This window comes from Oppia nitens, unplaced genomic scaffold (genome assembly GCF_028296485.1).
Source record: "Oppia nitens isolate AA-2021 unplaced genomic scaffold, nextdenovo-longstitch-racon4-pilon3 scaffold4_pilon_pilon_pilon, whole genome shotgun sequence".
NCBI lineage: Eukaryota > Metazoa > Arthropoda > Arachnida > Sarcoptiformes > Oppiidae > Oppia > Oppia nitens.
This window is the reverse complement of record NW_026533232.1, coordinates 4,481,552-4,504,756: the sequence shown is the minus strand read 5'-3', so window position 1 is coordinate 4,504,756 and position 23,205 is coordinate 4,481,552. Positions and strand designations below refer to the sequence as shown.

Genomic DNA, 23,205 nt, shown 5'->3' with positions numbered 1-23,205 from the left:
TGTATGTATGTATGTATGTATGTATGTATGTATGTATGTATGTATGTATGTATGTATGTATGTATGTATGTATGTATGTATGTATGTATGTATGTATGTGTGTGTGTGTGTGTGTGTGTGTGTGTGTGTATGTGTGTTAGTTCAGCAACTATTAGTGAGACTACAACTGGGTCCGGCACTGGGCACCGGCATGTGTTTTGATTCGTAGGATTCATTAACACTTTCGGTATCATTCTTACGGACGCATACATAGACGGGTCGGTAAAGAACTACAGTTTCCCCATTATCCATACCTAATGAACCATCATATACCTGTCCTAATTGAAATTCAGGTCCTATATATAGACCTCCCTCGACGTGATCACAACAAACATCTGCATATAATTATTCAAAATGTTAGAAAACAATTTAATATAATAACTACTGTAAAATGTTCATTAAATAAATAATACCGTAAATATTACTGCAAATATTAAATGCATATATAATATTTACTTAGTGGCTTAAATTACAATAAAACTATTCAAAATATAGTATATAATAATACAGTAAATATGAAATAAACTTTAAAAGTTACCATTAAGATATTGACATTTTAAACAATAAGTAAATGTTTTGCGGGTATTAGCAAATATTTAATTGAATTTTACTATTTTTATTAAATAGTTTTATGATATATTCATTAGTAAATTATGTAAATGTGTGCTACATTTGCTATATATTTTATATTATTAATTAATAAAGTCTATATTGATCATTTTCTCGACAATAATTGTTATAGTATTATATATTGTAATTTTAAGCACTCAAACGCTACAATTGTTTAATATTACACAAAAGTATGATTTATAAATATTGATGAATTCATTGGACAATAATTAAATTATTTAATACTACGTTATGAGGTTTTAAATAAAAATTATACTGACACATCATAAAATACATAATATACTTTATATTAATATAAATAATATTTATAACAACTTGTGCTTCAATATTAACATTTTCATGAAACAATTAAGTAATAATTAGTTTAATAATTTCACTGTATTTGACAGTGAAGTGTCTTTTAAGGTTATTTTTCATAAAATTTTATAATAAACTTAAATCAAGTTTTGATAAATCAAATGTTAACTAAAGTTATTTTTAATAATGAAATTATATTTATAATATGCAAATGATTAAATATTTTGCATATTTGTGAGACAAATAAAACAATTAATACCGTAATCAATGATTGGCTGTTGATTAGAGTTTGGTATTCTGAAAGGACAGGTAGCTATTGTTAGCGGAAAATTCATGTGCAGATCATCTCCAGATTTTTCCATTTCTACCCAAACCTATTTGATTTTAATAAATAACATTTACAATGTATTACTTAATTTATTTAAAACATATTATTATTAAATTATAATTTTATTTACTGCATAAATATATTTAGCTTATTTGTTATACATTATTATTATTTTTATATTGCTATTTTATTAATAAAATACGTTATTGCAAAAATAATAATTTGATTACTGTATCTTTTAAGGAAATGATTTATTTTTTGTCTATAATTAGGGTTTAAATTTCACAGTTATTTTAGATAATATATAAATCTTATTATTGTATTTTATATATTAATAAATATTTTAAACATTTTAAATATTTTCTACAGTATATTATTGTATGCTATTATTTAACGATTATGTTCTCATATTTCACATTTGTTATATCTTTATTTGTGTTATAAAGATATGTTAGCTAACAATTTACTAATCAAAATTTCACAAAATATAAATGAACTTATATAATAATAACATCTATAAATGAATTTTTTCATATAAAAAATTTCCATTTATGTTATATTAATATTACTGTACTGATAAATTGTGATATTGTACTAATGTCTATATGAGATATTTTAATACAGATATACAGTATTTAAAGATATAAACTGTACTGAATAAAAAACTTAAATATTTGTATTAAAATACAATCAAATGATTTAAAAATTTAATAGTTTTACAAAAGCAAAATTAATGCATTTAATACATTAAAAAACGTAAAGCAAAGCTAAATATTGACAAATAAAATACAAGAATATTTAATTTTTATGACATGTTTGATGACATAATTTGCAAACCTTGAGTACGTAATAAATCTGTAGTAATCTGCAAATGCCTACCAGTGTCGGTGGCATTACTGGTACTACAAAACTGTTTGAGCTCTCAAAACGCCACTTCTGGAAGGGTTGGATACAATCGCCTCTATATTCAAGAACCGTATGATTAACTTCTTTGTTTAGACCTAATACTCCACGTTCTATATAAAACTCCACATACTATGCATACAATTAATAGAAATAATTTAGAAAATGCAAAAAATAAATGTAATTTTCTTATAAATGTTGAATACCTGAACAAGTTTTAGCTTAAGTCTTACATTTTCCTCACTTTGATTATCAATATCTGCTTTAAGACGAATACTTTCACCGCAACAATAGGCTGTTCTTTCCACTAATGTTTTCAGACTAACGACACCTCTTTGACAGCACAGACAGCAAATAGATCTTCTGTCGGAACCTATTAGCGGTTTCTGTACAATGTTTGCCGTAAAATCATAATTACACTAAAAATACTCACTCCTATACTAAGATTGTATTAAATTTTTTATATAATTTCAAACTAAATTAGAATAATCAATATTTTTTAAAAATTATAGATATTTTCTTATGTTTTTATATATTTAATCTTAAATATCAATATACAGTATATAAGTATATAAAATGTAACACAAAAGCATTGATACAGAAACTAAAATACTTTAGTAAATAAAATAATGACTTACGAGGTATTGTTCATCCATACAATCAATATGTGGTCCAATTATAGTAAAATATTTCATGCCCTGAGGCGGTGATGCGTAAGGAATATCAATGGTTACCTTAACATAATATCTGTCAATTGGTTATACACTTTGATTAGTTAAGCAATAATACGTTGTGATGTCAAATAACAAATCAATACTGACCTAACAGTACAGGGTTTGGCTTCAAAACTACACGGCAGACAACTTTCCGGTAAATGAAATTTAAAGGGAAATGAGTGATGACCTCGAGGAAGGATTGATAGACCCTCTCCTTTGTCTTTTATATAATGTTACAAATTTAATCAAATATTAGATTTTAATTTATACTAAACATAATACTGTACTGTAAGTCATAATAAATTATATGATTTAATGTCACATTTTCACATAATATCTTATTTGTATCTCTCAGTTAACTTAGAAATTATATGTAATTCTTATATTCTTATATTTATATAAATATATGTATTTAAGTATTTTGTTGTTTATTTTATCATTTAATAAAATTTAAAGTTTTTTTCAGTTTCTGATTAAGAATATATTTTTAATGATTAAAATGTGATCTAAAATATTTCTTTATTTATTTTAATTGAATTCTATAATTTATAAACAATTTAATGATTGTTTGCTATTTATTTATTAAAATAATAATAAAACTAATAATTGCTAAAAAGCATGAATACCCCAAATGGTTGTGCGCTCATCAACGAAAACCTGGTCGTCCTTAACAGTCCTCCGCTCACCGCTGACCACAACTTTCCACTCGGAGTGTGCTTTACCTCTTAATAATACTCTAATTGCTGTTAAATAATTAATATATCAGTTTTGTTAAAATATTTAGATATTTTTATTTAAATAAAACTTTTATATAAATAAATGATTATAAGAAAATAGTGTACTTGAAAATTTACAATTAATTGTAATTTCAAGCAATTATAATGTTATAAATTTGTTTAGTAATTTATTTGATATAAATTACATTATATTGTGATATGAATAGAGAAAATATTTAAAATTTGAAGACATTGTCTAACTTTAGTTACTTTATTAAAGAATCGGTTATTGTTTCCATAGAAACAACATTTCTCCCATTCTTTGCTAATTTGATTCATTTTCTATAAAAACAATAAAATAAATATTTCATGTCTTTTAATATAAAGTCAGTTCACTTCACATCGATTTTAATGATCATTACATTAAAAATTCACATTTTTGTTATCATTTTTATACACAATTCTTTATAATATCTATAGAGTATAGAAAATGTGCTTTTATTATATAATTATATATACATATACTGTAGTGTATAGAAATATAATATAATATTTTATTCATTCGTTAGTTGATTGAAGGGTTGTCTTTGAAAAACATTAGGTATATTATATAATACAATGTATTATATTATTACTATATATATATATATTAAATCCGTAACTCGTTTTTGAATTCACAAAATTTATGGTATGTATAATCAGATGTATACCAGCACTGAATTAATCAATATCTTTATGATCAACAACTAAAGTAATATAAAGTTCAATTTTATTATTATAGTTTTTTTGTTTTAATTATCTTAAATAAATAATTTATTTTAGTGGTGTGAAATCAAATTATTTGAAAAACCAAAGCGAATTAATACATAAAATTGATTTCAATAATTAACAATAACTATTTCTCTTGCAAGCAAACAAGTCTCTACTATTAAAAGTAATTATATAATATTAGGTTAATTTAAAATAAAATAAGTAACATAAATTTAAAACCCAATTTGTTGTATTAAAATGACAAAAAGTAATTTTGTGTCATTTAAACTTTTGTTCTGTAATTTTTAGAATTATAAATACTTTACTAATACTATAGGGTATAGAAAAAAATGCTTTAGAATCGCTTGCAAATCAATTTTCGACAAAAATTTATTTTTGGCAATACTTTACAAATTACTGTAATTACTTTATTATAACGAAGAACACAACACCAAAATTGTTATTTCAATTACTATATATAAATAAATAAATATTTTGATAAATTGTATATTTCTGCTTATATTAAACAAATTTACAGATATTTTTCGAGTAGTCGTTCAATTATTCACTAAGCAATGGCTCAATTGTCATCTAATATCTAATATAAATGATAGCAAATGGTAGCATATAATAAAAAATATGATACAAACAGAAATCAGTCAATAATAAAAAATAACAAAATATACACATATTTTAGTGATATCGTGTTTATGTATATACTTAAGCATAAATTACAACATTTTCTATTTTACTTATTTCTACATTTAATATCAAAATCAAATAATATAATAAATAAATATCAAACAATACAAATAACTTAGTTTTAATTTAATAATTTGTTTGAATTACAATCTCATAAGAAGAAATAATTTATTAATTAAATAGTGTAAAATTTTTTTATTCAAGTATATCAATATAATTAAAAAATGCTATAAATTACAAAACAAAATTTTTTCTTTACAAAATCAAAATAAATTGATAAAATGTAAAATACCTTTAAGTTTAAAATTTTCGTTTGTGTCGAGTATGACGTGACCCGTAAGTGTTTCGCCCGCATAATACATCTCCCGCTCCAATCGGATATCAAATTGTTGGATGTAATCCATTACGATATCATTTAATACAATGATTTCATCTTTATATGTATAATAAATAGTTAATATTCACTGTAATTTAATGCCTTATTTAAACTATAATATAATGCCATTTAATCTATTTAATGTATAAATTATAAATTTGTGAAATAGTATATAAAAAATAAATGACAAATAAAATAGTCGATAGAATTTATGTTGACTTAAAACGAATAAAAAATACATAAACTAAATAAAACTTGTTTTTAGGCTAATAAACAACAATTTAATAATAACCTCAACTTTTTAAATATTTGTATATTAATTGTAATTTATAAAAAAATATTATTGGATTTTTATTATTGAAGTTGTTATAAAAATTATTGATTAAACATGTTCATCACATTTTATAATAATTTTAATTATGTTTATTTATCGCATAAATATAGTTCATATTAGTATAAACATACCGTTATATTGGAAATGCAATAAGTATTATATGTTTACATATTAAACAAGCAATAAAAGTGTCCACTTATTAATTATTATTTTCATATTCGTACTATTATTCTTAAGTTAATATTGGATTATCTGTTAGAACATTATATTAACAAATAAATAGAAAATTGCTATAAAGTACATGAATTTCTATTTAATAAAAACATTATTATTATTATTATTATTACAACTCTCGCATTAATGAATCTAATGTACAATACGTTCACTGCATTCAACACATTGTATACACAATTCTGGTATTCATATAATTGATTTAACAAATCAATAAATCAATCCATACATAAATTAAGTGAATGAGTTTTAATAATTAATATATTATAACATTATTTACAAAATAAATATTTGAATTAAATAGATAATGATATAAAAAGGTAATTATAGACTATAGACCATAGACTATAATTGAGAGCATCATTGAGACCCTATTTCAATGGTATTCCGACTGCGAAGTAGTACTACAGTGAGGACCGCACAGACTCGACATATCATACACACTGTACTACTCATTGACAACACTTTCCAACTAAACATAAGACTTAATGTAAATATATCTATAGATCTATACTTTCAATGGGAGAGAGAAAGAAAGAAAGAGGGAGAGAGAGAGAGAGAGAGAGAGAGAGAGAGAGAGAGAGAGAGAGAGAGAGAGAGAGAGAGAGAGAGAGAGAGAGAGAGTCAGAGTCAGCGCAAAACATTTACTAAAATATTTAAGTCAACACCAATAACTTGTTTTTATATTTTTATATTCTCTGCAAGTTTTTCTCTTGAAGTAAAGTATAAAATCGTTTTGATTAATAATACTTTTATTATTATTATGTATTAATCAATTAGATCTTGATATTTATATTGACATAAAATATTAATACAAAAATTGCAAATATTTTAATAAATACAATACAGTATATCTATAACGCATGTGCTTTACCTCATAATTTGCATAATAATTATGGTTTTTATTAAGTAATTGAAGTATACATTCTCTCATAGTTTTGTGTTTTTGCTAACTTTAAAAGTCAAGTATAAGTAGTGTTTTTATTAATAATTTTGCAAAAACTATGAGAGAATACTATAGGGTATAATTGAGCAAACATTTCATTACATCAAACGTGAATAACTATTGAATTTTGTCATTACTTTGAAATTATTAACATTGAAAAACTCTTCAATGAATTAAAATATATAAATGAATTTCGCTTAAGTCTAGATTAGAAGAGCCACTGAAATACATTGTTTTAATGCATTAAATTACATACTGTTTATTCGCATCAGACAATTGTTCACTAAAATAATAAATGTTTTATCATTTTATTTTTCTTTAGTTAAGTTAGTTTGGGGTGGGATGTGTGTGTGTGTGTGTGTGTGTGTGTGTGTGTGTGTGTGTGTGTGTGTGTGTGTGTGTGTGTGTAAGTGTTAGGTAGTGGTGTTTGATGGGGAGGTAAGTGTCTTAGTTAAGGTAACACTTGTCAGTACAATATTTATATAATTAAATTCATTTGTATCAATGTATTTCAGTGACTCATTATAAATATACAATTATTCCATGAATTTAATAAGAAATTCATAACATTTTTTATATTTGACTCTTTCTATATTCCTATACCCTCTAAAATCCAAAATCTTGCTTAACCCTGATATATACAGTATAGAGATTAGATTACTTTAGAATCTAAAGTTTAGATTGTATCTATTAATATAGATAATTATAGTAACTAATTATTAAAAATTTATTAATAAAAAAGATAATAAAAGTTATAAAATATTAAAAATTATATTAAAAAGTAATTTATTAATTATAATTTATGACATAATTAGTTTATTAAAATTAAATTAATTAAATAGTTTTTTAATTATAATTTGTGTTTTAATAATAACATCGTTGAATGAAAAACATTTCAAAACATATTCTGAGTCTTTCGGAGAGTTAGACATCATATTTGAGATGAAGAAAATTATATCCAGTATTGACAACAAATCTCTTAACAAACCCTACTTTCAGATAAGTGTGATATAAATAAAATTACAAAATAGACGGATAATTAATAAAATATTAATTTAATTAACTCGACTTTTAAATAAAATCTAATTTAATATTATTATTATTGAGTTTTTGTGTGCGCTTTGATGTCAAGTCGGATGATGTGAAAAGTGTTTTGGACGACATTCACAATACAATCGTTACATTCATAGCAATCAACAATAAAAACACAATAATTGTCTGTTGGATCACATCATACAACTCATACTATATATACATATAAATCAACTTTTATTCTTTAGAAATCTGATAAAATAAAAACTTAATAAATTATATAAAAATAATATCATATACTTTATTATACAGAAGTATAGTATTTATTTTAATTATACAATTAAATGTATTCAATATGTAAAATATCCGTGTATTTTAACAATTTATTTATTAATAAACAAAAAATAATTTTTATATATTAGTATTTTAAGAACACCTTAATAAAAGTGTGTTTTGTATTCGCAATAAATAAAATTACAGTAATACTGATAAACATAAATATAAAAAGGGTTGTATTTATCAATTTTGAGCCCTCTATGAAAATCGACTTGTTTTAACATTGGGTTAGTTAACACTAAATTGACCAATTGGTCAGCACCTGACAGACACTAATTTTTAAGCTTTTTTCTCACTTTATAAAAACAATAAATGCATTTATATTACAATCATTAGTTTTAGTCTTTAGGTTTTTAAACATAAATAACACTTTAAATGTAATCATTTAGTTTTTATTAATAATTTGAAACTTTATTAATATATTATTTTACAAATTGGAAATTATAAATTTTGCAAATATATTTGTTATGTCATAGTTTTCTTTTAAATAATATATTAATACTGTATATAATAATGTAATTTATAATTTAAAAATAAGATTCTGTGCAAGCAATCTAACGTTAAAATAAAAATTGATAAATTTAACGCTATCTATTAGAGTGATTTACTATTATAGATATATATAATAGTACGGTAATAAAAATGGTATAAAAATGTAAAGTACATTACAGTATAAATTTATATGAGTATTAAGTTATAACTTATAACTAGAGTTATTCATCTTCGGGAGTTTAAATGGCCAAATCGGTCGGGAAATCGTAAGTAAAAATTGACAAAATCGGGATATAAATCGGGAAATTAAATTTTGTTTTTTCTTATAGTACTAATAATAAATAGTTTATATGTCACAAAATCAGTTATATTTGCAAAAAAAAATATTTTCAGTTTTTAATTGATTATAAAAAAGCATTTAGTTTTAGTTTATAAAGTACACTCTGTCTTAACCATTGTTAACAAAAAATACATTAAGTATTACAGTACATATGTTTACAGTACATACTAAATCTATTAATAAAAAACAATTTTGTGTTCAATTTTAGTAATGTATTTCTATAAAAACTAAATAAATTAAGAAAAATCAATTGCATTTCGAGAGTATCTAAAAACTCGACTCATTTCGATTCACTTCATAATTCATAGACTGATACGAAAACAAATTTATTATTTTTGTTGTAGCAGTCGATGCTATTATCTATTAATACTTAGTTTTACAATTAATTAAAAAATGATAATTACAATAATATTGAGTGTAATTTTATCTATAATTATGCCCTTGGTCATTTTTACATCTTAAGTGTGGTTTACCATTTAATATATACAATCAATAGTCGAAATGAGTCGAGTTTTAAGATACACCCTTGCATTTCATTGTTATGACATAAATATGATTTAAAAACTAAATAGAAATAATTTGTAAATTTAAAAATATAAAATTCATTTATTTAAGAAAAAAATAATTTTAATTTTGAATCAAAATCATGTATAATTAATGAGAAATGATTAATTGATATTTTTAAGTTTATTATTTTTATAATGTAATTTAAATATTATATAATTATTTAAAAACTAGTTGCAAAAAAAGTTATAAAAAAATTTTTAAAAGTTAAAATTTTATATATTATCTCTGATAACTGCTGATGTGTCTATTCATTAAGATTATTCAAATTTGTAAGTTATAGTTATAGTTAGATAAATAAAAAATATTAATTGGATAATAAAGTTATCTGTAAAAACTGCCTTTTCTTATTATAATAATAACTTAATGTCAAAATTTGTTTATTAAAAATATATTATCGACAATAGCTTTTAATTTTAAACTATTAATAAATGATAAATATTCCTAAAATAATTTATTCATTATTTTAATGTACAGTATATTACATTTTTAAGTTTTTATTTGAGTTCTAACTCTATTATAAGTATGATTTATAAGGTTTCTGATTCATATAAATATATTTAATGATTTAAAATGAAAATTGAAAAATTTATTTATTTAATATTATTTAGGATTATAGCATAAAAAAGATTTAAACTTAAATTAAAATTTAATTAGTATTTACTAATTAAATTTATTAAGTTATTATTATGTTAAATACCATTTTAATGTACATATTATGAATCAATGTTTTTAATGAATTTTACAATAATTATTAAAATTAAATAAATTTTACTTACTTTTTGATGAGAAAATACTTGTTAATCAATTAAGTAATGGTCACCACATACGATATGTACTGTTTTTTATACCATTGCTATGCATGAGTTGAGTGGACATATAATGTGAACTTTTATTACTTAATTCAATTTAAATTTTTAAATTCTATAAATTATTAAATATCTAATGTTTTATATAATATAATGAATATATATTGTTATATTACAAACTTGCATTAAAAATTTTATCTATCATAAATCATTCTAAAGTATTATAATCATTTAAACAATTTATTTATACTTTTGAATATTATATATTTAATATTATTATTATATACTATTAATATTATTATTACTGTTTAATAATGTGTAGCAATAGTCTACAATTATTACAATTATCACTATCCTGTAGATATTAATTTTTTAATAAAAATTGATTTTATTAGATATAGCAATGCATTATAATGTTTAACATTAAATACAAGTATAAAATACAATTTATGCGCTGAAATAAATAGTATGAATGTTGGATAGAGTTTTGATTAATTTGAAATATGAATTAGGGTTAGCACACAATACTTTTTAAAAAATACAATTTGTTTTTTGACTAATTTTATTGTAATTAAATTTGTTTATAATACCTACAAATAATATATTTGAAATCATTGCAGAATAAATATTTTTTTGACGACAAATGATTTGATACAGAAAATGGCATCAATATATTGAATCTAAAATTTTTAATTAATTTAGTTTTAAATTTTATTAGTATAAATATGTAATTATTAAAATATATTTAATTTGTTAAAAATATATAATATCTTCAATGGGAAGTCTTATAGATAAACGTCAAACAAATAAGTTATATCATATGTAAAATACCTTTAAATGAAATCATACTATTAATACATTATTTAAAGTACTGTAGTTTAGTACTGTAAAAACTATAGTTAGTTAAAGTATTTAACAATAATTTACATATGTTACATATGTGCCCACTTATAATTGGATAATATAATAGTAAAAACTGCTTAATATAAACATCAAAATAGGCCCAACAGTGGGCGTATAATCAGTATTAAGTTATTTAATACTAAAAACATTTACTGACTTATGGTCTAAGTTTTTCAAGTTTTTCTCAATATAAACGATCGATACGACTAAATACAGTATAGAAGTCAAGTAACAGAAGTCAAGAAAATCTAAACCATTAAAAAGCATTTGTTAATTATAAACACTATCATTATATTTATTATTTTAAAATATTTAAATTTAAATTAATAATATAACTAAGAAATTACATATTTTAGTAAAGAATCTTTTAGGAAAAATTTACTAAATATACAAAATTTTTAGATAAAGTATTACTACTGTATTTAAATATGTTTTGATGATTTTTAACATTAATAGTATTAATAAATATGGGACAAAAATAATTTTATTAGTAATAGTTAATTTTTTCATAAGTAAAATGTATATTAAAACATGAGTATAATATAATAATCTTCGTAAAAAAGTTTTTATTTAATAATCTATTACTGATTTACTCATATAATATATTTGAATTTATAAAAATGCCAGTAATTATAAATACATAATTACAGTAAATTTATAACAATTTAATAATATATTTTTAGCTAACATTACAACCTTTTACACATTTAGACCATTAAATAATGTTTTGGTTATTTTATTTTTTCTTTATAAGATTGCATTCATATTTCTACTAATTTTTAAAAATGTTTATAAGAATAAAATATACTTTAATTATATAATTAATATATTAAGTATTTTTGATTAAATAATTGGTTTGAATGTATTGAATGAATCTACAGTATTGTTAACATTTTGGTTACAATAACATCCAATTATAGCAAATTACAGGCATTTCTAGTGTTAAATAGTGTCAATAGATGTCGTGTCAATATGTTTGTCAAAATTATAACCAAATTAGTGGTCAATTAAATTGATTACTGTTTTGTCTAATTGTTTGACTCGTAACGAGTGCTTTGTTAGCAAACTATAAAATACTTGATTTCAAATAAAATTTTAATTTCAATTACAATTAATAAATTAAAATGAATTAATTAATAGGATTTGCATATAATGTTAAGTTAGTTTGAATTTGATTTAGTTTTGTATTTTCTAAACAAACATATAAAATGTATTTATATTTATAAAATGTTAGTTGAATTGTATGTTATTATTACAGGTATTGTAGAGTACAAAGACCTTTGAATGAGAGAGAGTTTAATAAACTTGAAGTGAAACCTAAATTCAGTTTAACATAACTATGAGTTGATTGAAATGTTATTTTCAATGCTATTTTCACTCTCTGTCCCAAATTCAACGTTTTCCTAACTATTCATTACGTTAGGGAAGTGTATGTATTATATAATATGTGGTCTATATTTGTATGCATTGACTGTTGCATTGGTGGTAATGGTTATATTAAAGAGAGAGAGAGAGAGAGAGAGAGAGAGAGAGGGTGTGCTATGAATGGGGGTAAAGTGGGGGTCAGGTATGTGAATGTATGTCTTCCGCATTTGCTTTAGTGCTTCGTTTATACTGTTTTTGACTGTTTTGTAGACAAGTGTTAGTACAAGTCATTGCCCTCTCAAACCTCAAACTCAACATTCAATATATTGTTGTATGAGTTATACCATTGAATAGCATTGAATTACAGCATAACTATTATTATTATTATAATCAATGCCTGAACTACCCCTTTAGCACTTGAATTATCAACTCTATGGTCAACTTTAAAGACATTTTTTTGTTTATTATTTCCACCGATTCTAGTCTTTAACGTCAAACATATTCAACAAATATCTGACAAACAATTGATTGCCATTTATAGCCAAACAAGACTTTGATTGCTTTTGAGGACATATTTGGCTATTAATGGGAATATCGTGTAAACAAACATATAGTCAATGAAATATAGTCAGGTATGTCATAATAATAATACATATATTTGATTATTTCATTAATACAAACTAATTGATTAATCAATACAATTGTCGCATATTTTTATAACAATATATTAACACTTTTTGGATGTCTTAAGCAAACCGATTGTCTAACAAATGATAAATCAATTGCCGATATAGTCTATCATATTATATGTAATATAAAAATAAATGACAAAAACATTTAAGACATTTCCTCATTTGCAAACTATAACAATACCACTATTTTGTATTGTCTTCAATACAATAAGTCAAACAATTGTTGATTTAATTCACATAAATAGTGAATATAAACAATAGTTTATGATTACTATAAATAGATATTAAATGACTGAAGAATGAGAGCTTAGTTTTTATAAAATAACTTATTTATAGACTTATTATAAGAGTATTGCATTTGACTGGTATTTAAGTATTAAATAATGGATTAGTTTTATTAAAATATCTATTTTTAAAGATAAAGTCATGTGTTATGTTAGCCCATCCTTAGAGAGTCGATAGTCCGGCTCAGAGGCCAACTGTAAGTCCGCTGTAAGCGCACTGTAAGACATATAAGGGTCGGTATTACAGTATTTGATTTAACATAAGCTGTAATAGCGATGCAATAGTAGTGGTAATGAACTGAACTGTAAATCAAATGCAAATCATTGACTCAAATGAAAAGCAAAGCGAAAATTATTTTTGAATCACTTTTTAATGTTTAGTGTTTTTAGTTGTTGTTGTCGTTGTAATACTTGTTGTCTATCAGTCATATAAAACCTGCAAAACAGGTATCAAATAAAATAACTGTGAAATTAGGTCTCTGTGTTTGCCTTCACTTTATATAATGTGAGGGAGAGTTAGGTTGAGAGACAGTGAACTTGTTGTCAGTGAAGACTTGCACAACACGTCTAAAAGTGATAACAAATTTGTGTGCATTTGTGTCATCGCTATCTGTTTGAAAACAATTTCAATGATTGGTTTTCAGTGTTCAGCCACTATAAGCCAGCCCTGTATCGGCCGGACTCTGTTCCCGACAGCGCCAACACATCAGACCAACAATGGCTTTCATAGTAGACCTGCGATTCCCACATCTAATTTAGTCGACTATTTTCCCATCAATGGTGATGGACTTCGTCTAACTTGGTCTCATGCGGCCAATACTCGGTCCAAATTGAATGCTGCCATCAGAGGTAAGTTTCAAATATAATTGTTGACTATTTAAAAAATAATACTAAACTTGTATTTGATATTAAAAGGTGAAGAATTGATGATTGAAGCCGATGTAAGCCTAGCTGAGACAACCCGTTATCCGGTGCCCATTATGGCTCATCCACCCAATAATGTCAGTGATATGACTTTGGAGGACTGGTTGGTGGAAGTGGTTCGATCTAATTGTGGTAAAGGAATTAAATTGGATTTTAAAACTACTCGAGTGGTTGAACCAGCATTTCGAGTACTGGCCCGACATGTGGACTATATTAAAGGTCCTATTGTTCTAAATGCAGATATATTACCCGGTTTGTCAATAATAAATTCTATCTATATATCTATATATTATATATATTAAAAATCTAATTGTATTGTGTAATGAAAATAAGGTCCCAATAAGCCATCGACCAGTCCCGTCGATATCTGGACTTTTCTGATACTCTGCAAAACCCGTTTTCCTAAAGCAATTATATCAATCGGTTGGACCACAAATACTGATGATATGTCAGTGAAGAGTGGTTACACTCGAGATATGGTGGACCACATGGCCTCTCTCGTCAAGGAATATAATTTATCGCAACCCTTGACTTTTGCTGTCAATGCATCACATCTTAAATATTCAATTTGTGAAATCCAAAGATTACTGTTTCAAGTAAACAATTAATGATTTCTATTAAAAATCAAATATTAAATTATGTTTTTTATGATTAGGTACCTAACAGTACATTGACGGTGTGGGCGCACCCGCAAGAGTTTGAGTCCAACTTGACTTTACACGACTTGTTATTAATAAGAAAATCGTTTTCTGTCTGTTCTGTCTTCTATGACATGCCATCAGATATATTGAATCAGTTGAGAGTTGAGGTGTACTCTAATTGAATCGGTTGAAATTAACTAACATATCAATCGATTATATCCTAACCCAACGTTGAGTGTCCTCTCATTCACAGAGATATTGTAAATTATAATTATTGGTACATTTAAGTACATTTTGTGCAAAAATACATGCAATTCAAACATTTGGTTGCATTTATTGATGTTTTGGTTGTGTTCAATACAATTTACCATTTATTAACCAAATTAGACAATTAGTTTAACACTGATTTAACGAAAGAGAGAGAGAGAGAGAGAGAGTGAATATAGTGACAAACTATTAGCGGATATGACTATCAGTGAGATATGGCTGTAATAATGTATACCCGATAATGAATATGTGATATTAAGAGTTTAATTCAAATGCCATCCACTAATTGTTTGTCACATTTTTAAACACTTTATAAAAATTATATATTTATGATATATATTTTGATGAGACGTATTGATCACAAATATAATAATTAACTAGTCTTATAATTTTCACTATTTAGTCAATAATAGTGTTTAATCATATATACCGTAAGTGTTAGATATAACCCACAAATAGCGCCACTATTGCTTGTTTTATTAATATTGCGTTAATATTATATAATATATATTAATAATAGTTATAAAAATAGATAACCAAACTATTTCCTAAAGTGAATTCCCGGTGAGATATGACTAATAATAATGTAATTATTTTGCAAACATTTGTGTGCCTTTCTCTGAACTTTATATAAAAAAATGCTTAAATGTATTATTAGGTGTCGGGTGTCTGCCTTTGTTGAATCCCTAAAACCCTTATCCCCTTTATTTCACAGAATTTATACAAGTTTTTGATATTATTTTCTAATTTCATATTTTCATAGTATATTATGTTATAGTATTTTAAACTTACATTTAAAGCACATGTATTTGGATTTATATATATATATATATTATATAGACATTATATATAATTTTAACATATAATTTTTTGTTATATTAATGTTTACCAAAAAAAAAATATTTACGAAAATAATTTACGTTAATTTTATTTCAAATTAATTACAATTGTTTTATTGTTATTGACAAAACAAAAAAAATAAAATAGAAATTGCAATTATAAAGTTTTAAATGAATAAACTTATTTGATGTCCATTTACTGGACAACGTTGGGTCCGATACAATACCAGTACAAAAATCGACTCAACGATAGCGCCTATCTTTAAGAGGTTGGTTTGGTCTATATGTGCGACGAATGAAGTCATTAACGTTTCTTTCATACTATTATACAATAAATCGAAATCAGTTTCTATTGTAATAATAATAATAATAATAATAATTACTATTCTCTTATCTAAAGTCCGTTGTTTGGGAATCATATCAAGTCTTTGAAACGAAGGTTCAATGAATGGTCGCTAATATAAAAGAAAAATTAAAATTTGGAAAAAATTTCTATAAATACAATGACTGACCAAAGGGTAGGGTTGACTCAAAGTAGTTGTATTTCTAATAAAATTATTGAGATTTCCATTTGCTATGAAATCCCTTCGTCCTATCGGTCGCTGAATAAGACGATCATTGCGTCCTAAACAAGAAATCAAATAATTTGCTTTTAATATTCATAAATAATTGCATTTTTAGGTATTACCATCTCTAACATCCCTTCGGGGTATTGCAGCTGATGGTGGTAATGGTGGACCCAATCGTTTGCGTCTAAATAAGATTTAATTACAAATTTAATGTCATAAATTGAAATATACTTAAGTAACTGAATTAATGATGAAAAAGAGGAATACGTGTGATTTGGTGAAGGATTTGGTCTTTCTCTGTGTCGAAAGTCAAGTCTTGAGCTAATATTTGGTTTATTCCTTTCATCGAAGTCCATGAATGGTCCTCTTAGTCTAGGATTTCTCGGCCTATCAGATGTTTGTTTTTTCATTCTCTTCAACATTGGAATCAATTCAACCATTTCGTCAAATGGAAACAAACGGCATAATTCTTCGCCAACTCGCGGATCAATTTCCTATAATAAAAATGTTTACAAATTGCTGACAGCTTTGTTAATCAACAAATTAATACCTGTCCGTCTCTTGCAATTTTAACAGGTTTTCCATCGTTTAATGGATTGAAAAGATGTAAAGTTTTGGTGAAAGGAAGTTCTCTCCTACAGATCCAATCCAAATGGAAAACACCTCCCAGTGCTCGAGCACTCAAACCTTGAGGTAATACCCAATTTATAGGCTGTGAATCGTGTCGTGATTCAGATGCAAGTCTTGCAAAACCTAATGCAATAAAATAATAGTATTTAAGTGTCAATTAAATCTGTGTTCAAACCTTGAAATTTTCCACTTTCTTTGACCGAAAATATTAGTATAACATTTCTAAACTGATTGAAAGCCCGGTTCAACTTTGTTTCATTTTGTGGAGGTGTAGACCAAACACCTTTAGCTTTTGATAAGACTATGTTTTCGTGATTATTACTTTTCATAACAAAATAACAGCTGTCTTTGAAAAAATATTTTAGCAAATAATTGGGATCTTTTCGGAATCCGCTTTGTGTTTGTCGGCGACGCTTTGATTTTCCTATTTATAATTATTTTTATAATACAGTGATTTTTATTCATTTTGAGGTTTTAATATATTAATCACAATCTCTATGAAAAGTTAACATTAACTCTATGTATTAAAATAAAACAATTAAAAAATAATGTATAGTAGAAATAAAAATGTTTAGTAAAAAATTCAATAAATATTTTACATTCAGTTTGCGATATAATGTTAACATCAAATAGAGTATGCGTTATAAAACCTTAAAATTTTTAAAAACAAATTTACAATATTTTATAAAACTTGAAAATGAATAAAACACTGTTATTATTATTATTATTATTGTTTAATAAAAAAAAGTCTCACGTCTTTCATCTTCGTAATGATCGCGACGTCTTTTCTTTGACTGTCTGTCAGATGGACTGACAGATCTAACATTTCTATGTCTACTAGATTTACGAGTGGCTATCAAATGATTTAAATATCATAACTTATCTAAACATTTCATTATTTATCAAAAAAAAAATAATTTCTTACGAGTTGGTGATCGAGAAGGAGAACGTGAAGAACGGTTGCCATTTGAGACAATACTACTGTGATCTTCACACGAACACGAAGAGTCGTGTGAAGAGCTGTAGTCATCGTCTGAATTATTTGAATTGATTTTTACCACTTCATTGCTGGTGTTAACAGTTGTATTTGGAGGCAACTAATCATTTATTAAATTAAAGTCATTATTCATTTAATATTAATTAACGTAATATCAATAATTTTTTATAAATGTCTATTTTAAAAAACCCTAATTTAATTTTTATCAAATTTATCAATTACTTATCATACTTATTATTACAATTAATTATCAATTACCGATATCTAATTAAAATTATTATTACCGGTAATTACAAACTTATAGATTTGTCTGCAAATAATACTTTTCAAATACTATTACATAGAAATCTAAATATTGGTAATTATTTATACTGTATTACAAACAATTTTCCCGAAATGTATGTATAAAATGCATTACAATATCAGTATTATTCAGTATCTCATATAAATACAATCAATAACTTACAGTAAATTTTTTATAATTTTTTGAGTCTTTTGGCAATTCATTTGCAACTGATTTTAAATACTTCTTCGAGTCTGTCAAACATTTAATTAGATAATTATCAATATATAAAAATATATAATCTATTATAGAAACAAACTTTGAACAATGATTTCCCTTTTATCTTCATTTTGATATTTATTTTGTGAATCAAACTTTAAATTTGTTGATATTTTCAATTTCTTTTAGATAAAAATAAATTAATATTAAAAAATATATAATAACTGTTAGCATGAAGTCAAGTGCTGTACCTCTTGTTTTAAAGACACGGATGAGTTTAGTTTTAAGCTCTCTTTTGAAACGACAGCTTTGACTACACTTGAAGTTCGCTTATCTATTAAATTATGATTTCAATACAATGACAGCAATGAAATGATAAACTTTTGAACACAACACTTACTTTTGGATTTCTTTTCTGATCGACTAAACTCTTCATCTAATTCGTCGTCTTCAGGTGTGTCCAAAAGTTGATCCAAAACATTCCTTTCTTCATTTCTTCCACCTAAACCTATTAGCAGATTATTTGAGATAATTTTCATTTAAAAATATGAAAATATAAACACTTACACACCACACACTCAAGCATACATACACACAATAGCCACAACACAAATACATTTTTTGGTCAATTTTATAAAAAATAAACATTTATTACTCAAAAATATATTTAATGAAATTTCAATCAGTGATCAAATCATCAACACTTTAAAAATAATTTAATGTTTAAACTCATAATAAAAAATATAGAGAAAACAAGTTTAGAGTCAATAGTAAAGTGAGAGAAGTGTTTGAGTGGTAGAGTTGAAGACTAGAACTCAGACCAGACAATAGCCTTCTTATTGCGATCAGTGCTCATCAGTAGAGATCCGTTGGGATTCCAACAACAGGTGATTACAGTTGAGTTGTGTTGATCTTTGAGTATCTGTTCAACCTTTCCATTGCTGGCATTCCAGATATATATGGATCCGTCATTACTTCCGGCAACAATATATTGATTGTCGGGACTAAACTTACAACGAGTCCAATCACAGCCCACTTTGAATCCTTCGGCACAAAACGTGCGAATCACTTGATTTTGGCGCAAATCTAAACATTTAAGTGAATCGTCGCGAACACAACTTAATAAACAATAGCCATCGGGTGACACATCTAATGCCGTAACCTTTCCCTGAAGTAATATCTCATTAGCACTTGAATCAGATCTCGTGTCCCAAAACCTAATTCTTTTGTCAAAGTGAGCACTCGCTACCACTGATTCTTTGGATTCAACAGTCACTAAATCATTACAAGAAGAGCCGGCAAATAAAGTTCGTATACAGGCGTGTCTATTCAAATCCCAAATTTTCAAAGTCCGATCGTGACTACCGGACACCACTTTATTAGATCCCAAGAATTTCACGGCTAACACTTTATTTGAGTGACCCGTTAGTGTGCGTCTCAGTTTCATATCACTTAAAGTCCAAACACGACTCGCAAAATCATTAGACGAGGCCAACAGTAGGTCCTGATCCAAATCTATTGAAGTGACCGCAGCGTTATTACCCGTAAGAGAGCCCTTTAATATGGCAACACTTGAATTCTCATTGATTTCCCATAACTTTATTCTACGATCGCCTCCACCGGTGGCCACGACATCTCCATTAGGGCTCCATTTAATAGCATTGACTTCTCCGTCGTGAGCCTCAAATTGAAGCAAAACTCTATTAGGAATACGAGTACAAACAAGAAGTGGATCAGTATTGGTCTGTCGTGAGTCAACAAATGTGTCGTCAATTTTGACATTCATTTCTTTAGCCGCTTCTTCCAAATGTTTTCTAAGCTTTTCGTTCTGTATTTTTAAAGCCATTTCGTTTTCATCGTTCATTTTTTGTGCATCAGTTGCCTTAAGTGTCATCCATCTGGTGACCAATTCATTGTGATCTTTATCTAATGTTTTATACTTATTTTCGAGACCATTGAACGCCATTTGCAACGCCTGGTGTTCGTCTTTTAACAATTGATTACAAGAGTCTAACTCTTGTATTCTCAGTTCTAAAGCACTGCAAACAAGTCTCGAGTCTTTCAAAAGTTGTTGAGTTTCTTCTAACTTAAGCAACAATTGATCCTTTTCTCTGTCTTTGGATTCAATCGTATTCTTTAAGTCAATGATTGTCTGTGAACTATGTCCTCGAGTTCTGTGCAATTCAGTCAATTCAGACTGAAGTTCAAACAACTTCTTTTCGAGTACTTTGCCGTTAGTGTTGTTGCTGTCATTGTTGTCGCGGTTGACAAACAAACCATTTTTCAGTTCATTTGTCTCTAACAAGAGTTTCTCTTTTTCAATACAAAGCAAATGATTTTCGTTACGAATTGATTCCAATCTTTCATACAAATGATTGCAGAAAGTAATCACTGATTCAAATGGTTTTTGTTCAATAAGTTTGCGTTCATTTAATTGTCTTATTATAGACTCTTTCCAGTCGTGTTTCACATTACTTATTGTTACTGTTGTTGTTGATGATGATGGTAGTGGTGATGTTGATGCCATTGTTGACAATACAACCGCAAACCCCCTTAAGAGTTCATTATTTCAGAAAAATATCAAAAGTAAAGTTCAAAGAGAAATAAGAGTCTAAAACAAGACTTAATACCAAACAAAAGCAAATCAATTGATGGATCAAATGCTAAAAAGTAAAACAATAGTCAATTGATACTATAGTTATGTCACATCACATCACATCATGTGGTAAATCACTGATAGTTTATAACCTGTTCGTGACTTTTAATGTCTTGTCGTGTCCGACGATTGATCACCAATTGATTGAGTCATTCATGACATTATCACCACAACTGACGACACAAACAACTTAGACAACAGTCATATTCAGACAAACCTTTGCTCTCTGACTCCCTCTGATTCATCACTTGTGACCACTCTTTGACAATACAACACAACTATCACAACAATTGTCACTATTTTTATGATAAATAATGTTTCACTCAATTGTATTGTCGCTGCAATTCATTACAAACCAAACATTAATATGGCTTTCATTGCTATTATTATACGGTATTAAACATTATATTATACAGTAATACACTGTGAGTACTGTATATAATGTATAATACAGTAGTTTAATACAAATATTATTATATAGTCTATCAGTATATAAAGTGACGCTTTATTCATAAATACTGTCATATTATGAGAGAATCGTATTAATTACAATTTAAAAGTGACCAAGGTCAATTTGAAACTAAATAAAATTGTAATTGTAATTGTAATTGTAATTGTAATTGTAATTGTAATTGTAATTGTAATTGTAATTGTAATTGTAATTGTAATTGTAATTGTAATTGTAATTGTAATTGTAATTGTAATTGTAATTTGCCATTATTTGATTAATTGTATCATTTGTAAAATAATTTATAACAATTATAAAATTTCAATGTTTGACAATTTAATGTTTTGTATACTGTATTTCAATAACATTTGCAATTTATATGTAATGTGGTTATCGATAGTTATTATAAATATAATATAATATAAATACAATACAAATTATTTTACAAATGATACAATTAATCAAATAAAACCAAACCATTATGGCTATAGTTTTATCAAATCTATTTAATATAATAAACTACATTATATAACATTATAGAAAGATTTTATTTATTTCTTAAATATTATAACTTAATAATTAATGTTATAATACATATAATTTTAAATCATTTTAATAATTAATTGTATTAATGATGTTTATCTGATTTATTAATACGACAATATATAAAAATTCATTTTATTTGATTTGGTAAATCATCTATAGGTACATATTGTATGATAATTACATAAAAATTAATTAATCAATCAATTCAAATAAATATTAAATACTAATAATAATTTTCATTTTAATCATCATTTATTTTTATAAATATTTTCACAAAATAGTATGAAATGCTCACTAATTATGAATAAAATACAGTATAATTAAAACAGTTAAAAGCGCTACAATCACAATCACAATTGTAATCAATTAAAATGTATAAATCATAACATATTTATAATTAT

General features: G+C 25.3%; 4 protein-coding genes across 5 annotated transcripts; 1 reads left to right on the top strand and 3 right to left on the bottom strand.

The window, feature by feature from the left end:
• Positions 1 to 119: 119 nt before the first annotated feature.
• LOC128959572 (arrestin domain-containing protein 3-like) lies at positions 120 to 5,985 on the bottom strand. Its single transcript, XM_054305564.1, has 9 exons — positions 5,923 to 5,985; positions 5,374 to 5,514; positions 3,540 to 3,656; positions 3,019 to 3,133; positions 2,836 to 2,944; positions 2,404 to 2,583; positions 2,132 to 2,329; positions 1,226 to 1,340; positions 120 to 374 (listed from the first exon to the last, which is right to left on the bottom strand). Exons 2-9 carry the CDS (start codon positions 5,483 to 5,485, stop codon positions 142 to 144), a joined length of 1,179 nt encoding a protein of 392 aa, XP_054161539.1. The 5' UTR covers positions 5,486 to 5,514; positions 5,923 to 5,985; the 3' UTR covers positions 120 to 141.
• Positions 5,986 to 12,859: 6,874 nt separating this feature from the next.
• Positions 12,860 to 15,969, top strand: LOC128959576 (protein FAM151B-like). Of its 2 annotated transcripts, XM_054305568.1 has the most exons (6): positions 12,860 to 12,873; positions 13,224 to 13,441; positions 14,430 to 14,634; positions 14,701 to 14,961; positions 15,043 to 15,305; positions 15,365 to 15,969. In XM_054305568.1, exons 2-6 carry the CDS (start codon positions 13,427 to 13,429, stop codon positions 15,530 to 15,532), a joined length of 912 nt encoding a protein of 303 aa, XP_054161543.1. In that variant the 5' UTR covers positions 12,860 to 12,873; positions 13,224 to 13,426; the 3' UTR covers positions 15,533 to 15,969. The 2 variants fall into 2 exon arrangements, with proteins under 2 accessions (XP_054161543.1, XP_054161542.1); XM_054305567.1 differs by lacking the exon at positions 12,860 to 12,873 and having other exon boundaries at positions 12,983 to 13,441.
• Positions 15,970 to 16,611: 642 nt separating this feature from the next.
• On the bottom strand, positions 16,612 to 22,247 carry LOC128959568 (YTH domain-containing protein 1-like). Its single transcript, XM_054305560.1, has 14 exons — positions 22,028 to 22,247; positions 19,555 to 19,662; positions 19,406 to 19,488; positions 19,255 to 19,336; positions 19,119 to 19,189; positions 18,581 to 18,752; positions 18,410 to 18,508; positions 17,831 to 18,079; positions 17,576 to 17,778; positions 17,293 to 17,519; positions 17,145 to 17,209; positions 16,969 to 17,081; positions 16,840 to 16,911; positions 16,612 to 16,777 (listed from the first exon to the last, which is right to left on the bottom strand). The coding sequence occupies exons 1-14, from the start codon at positions 22,053 to 22,055 to the stop codon at positions 16,700 to 16,702; spliced, it is 1,650 nt and encodes a 549-aa protein (XP_054161535.1). The 5' UTR covers positions 22,056 to 22,247; the 3' UTR covers positions 16,612 to 16,699.
• On the bottom strand, positions 19,944 to 22,068 carry LOC128959567 (autophagy-related protein 16-1-like). The gene has a single exon (XM_054305559.1). The coding sequence runs from the start codon at positions 21,679 to 21,681 to the stop codon at positions 19,963 to 19,965; it is 1,719 nt and encodes a 572-aa protein (XP_054161534.1). The 5' UTR covers positions 21,682 to 22,068; the 3' UTR covers positions 19,944 to 19,962.
• Positions 22,248 to 23,205: the final 958 nt, after the last annotated feature.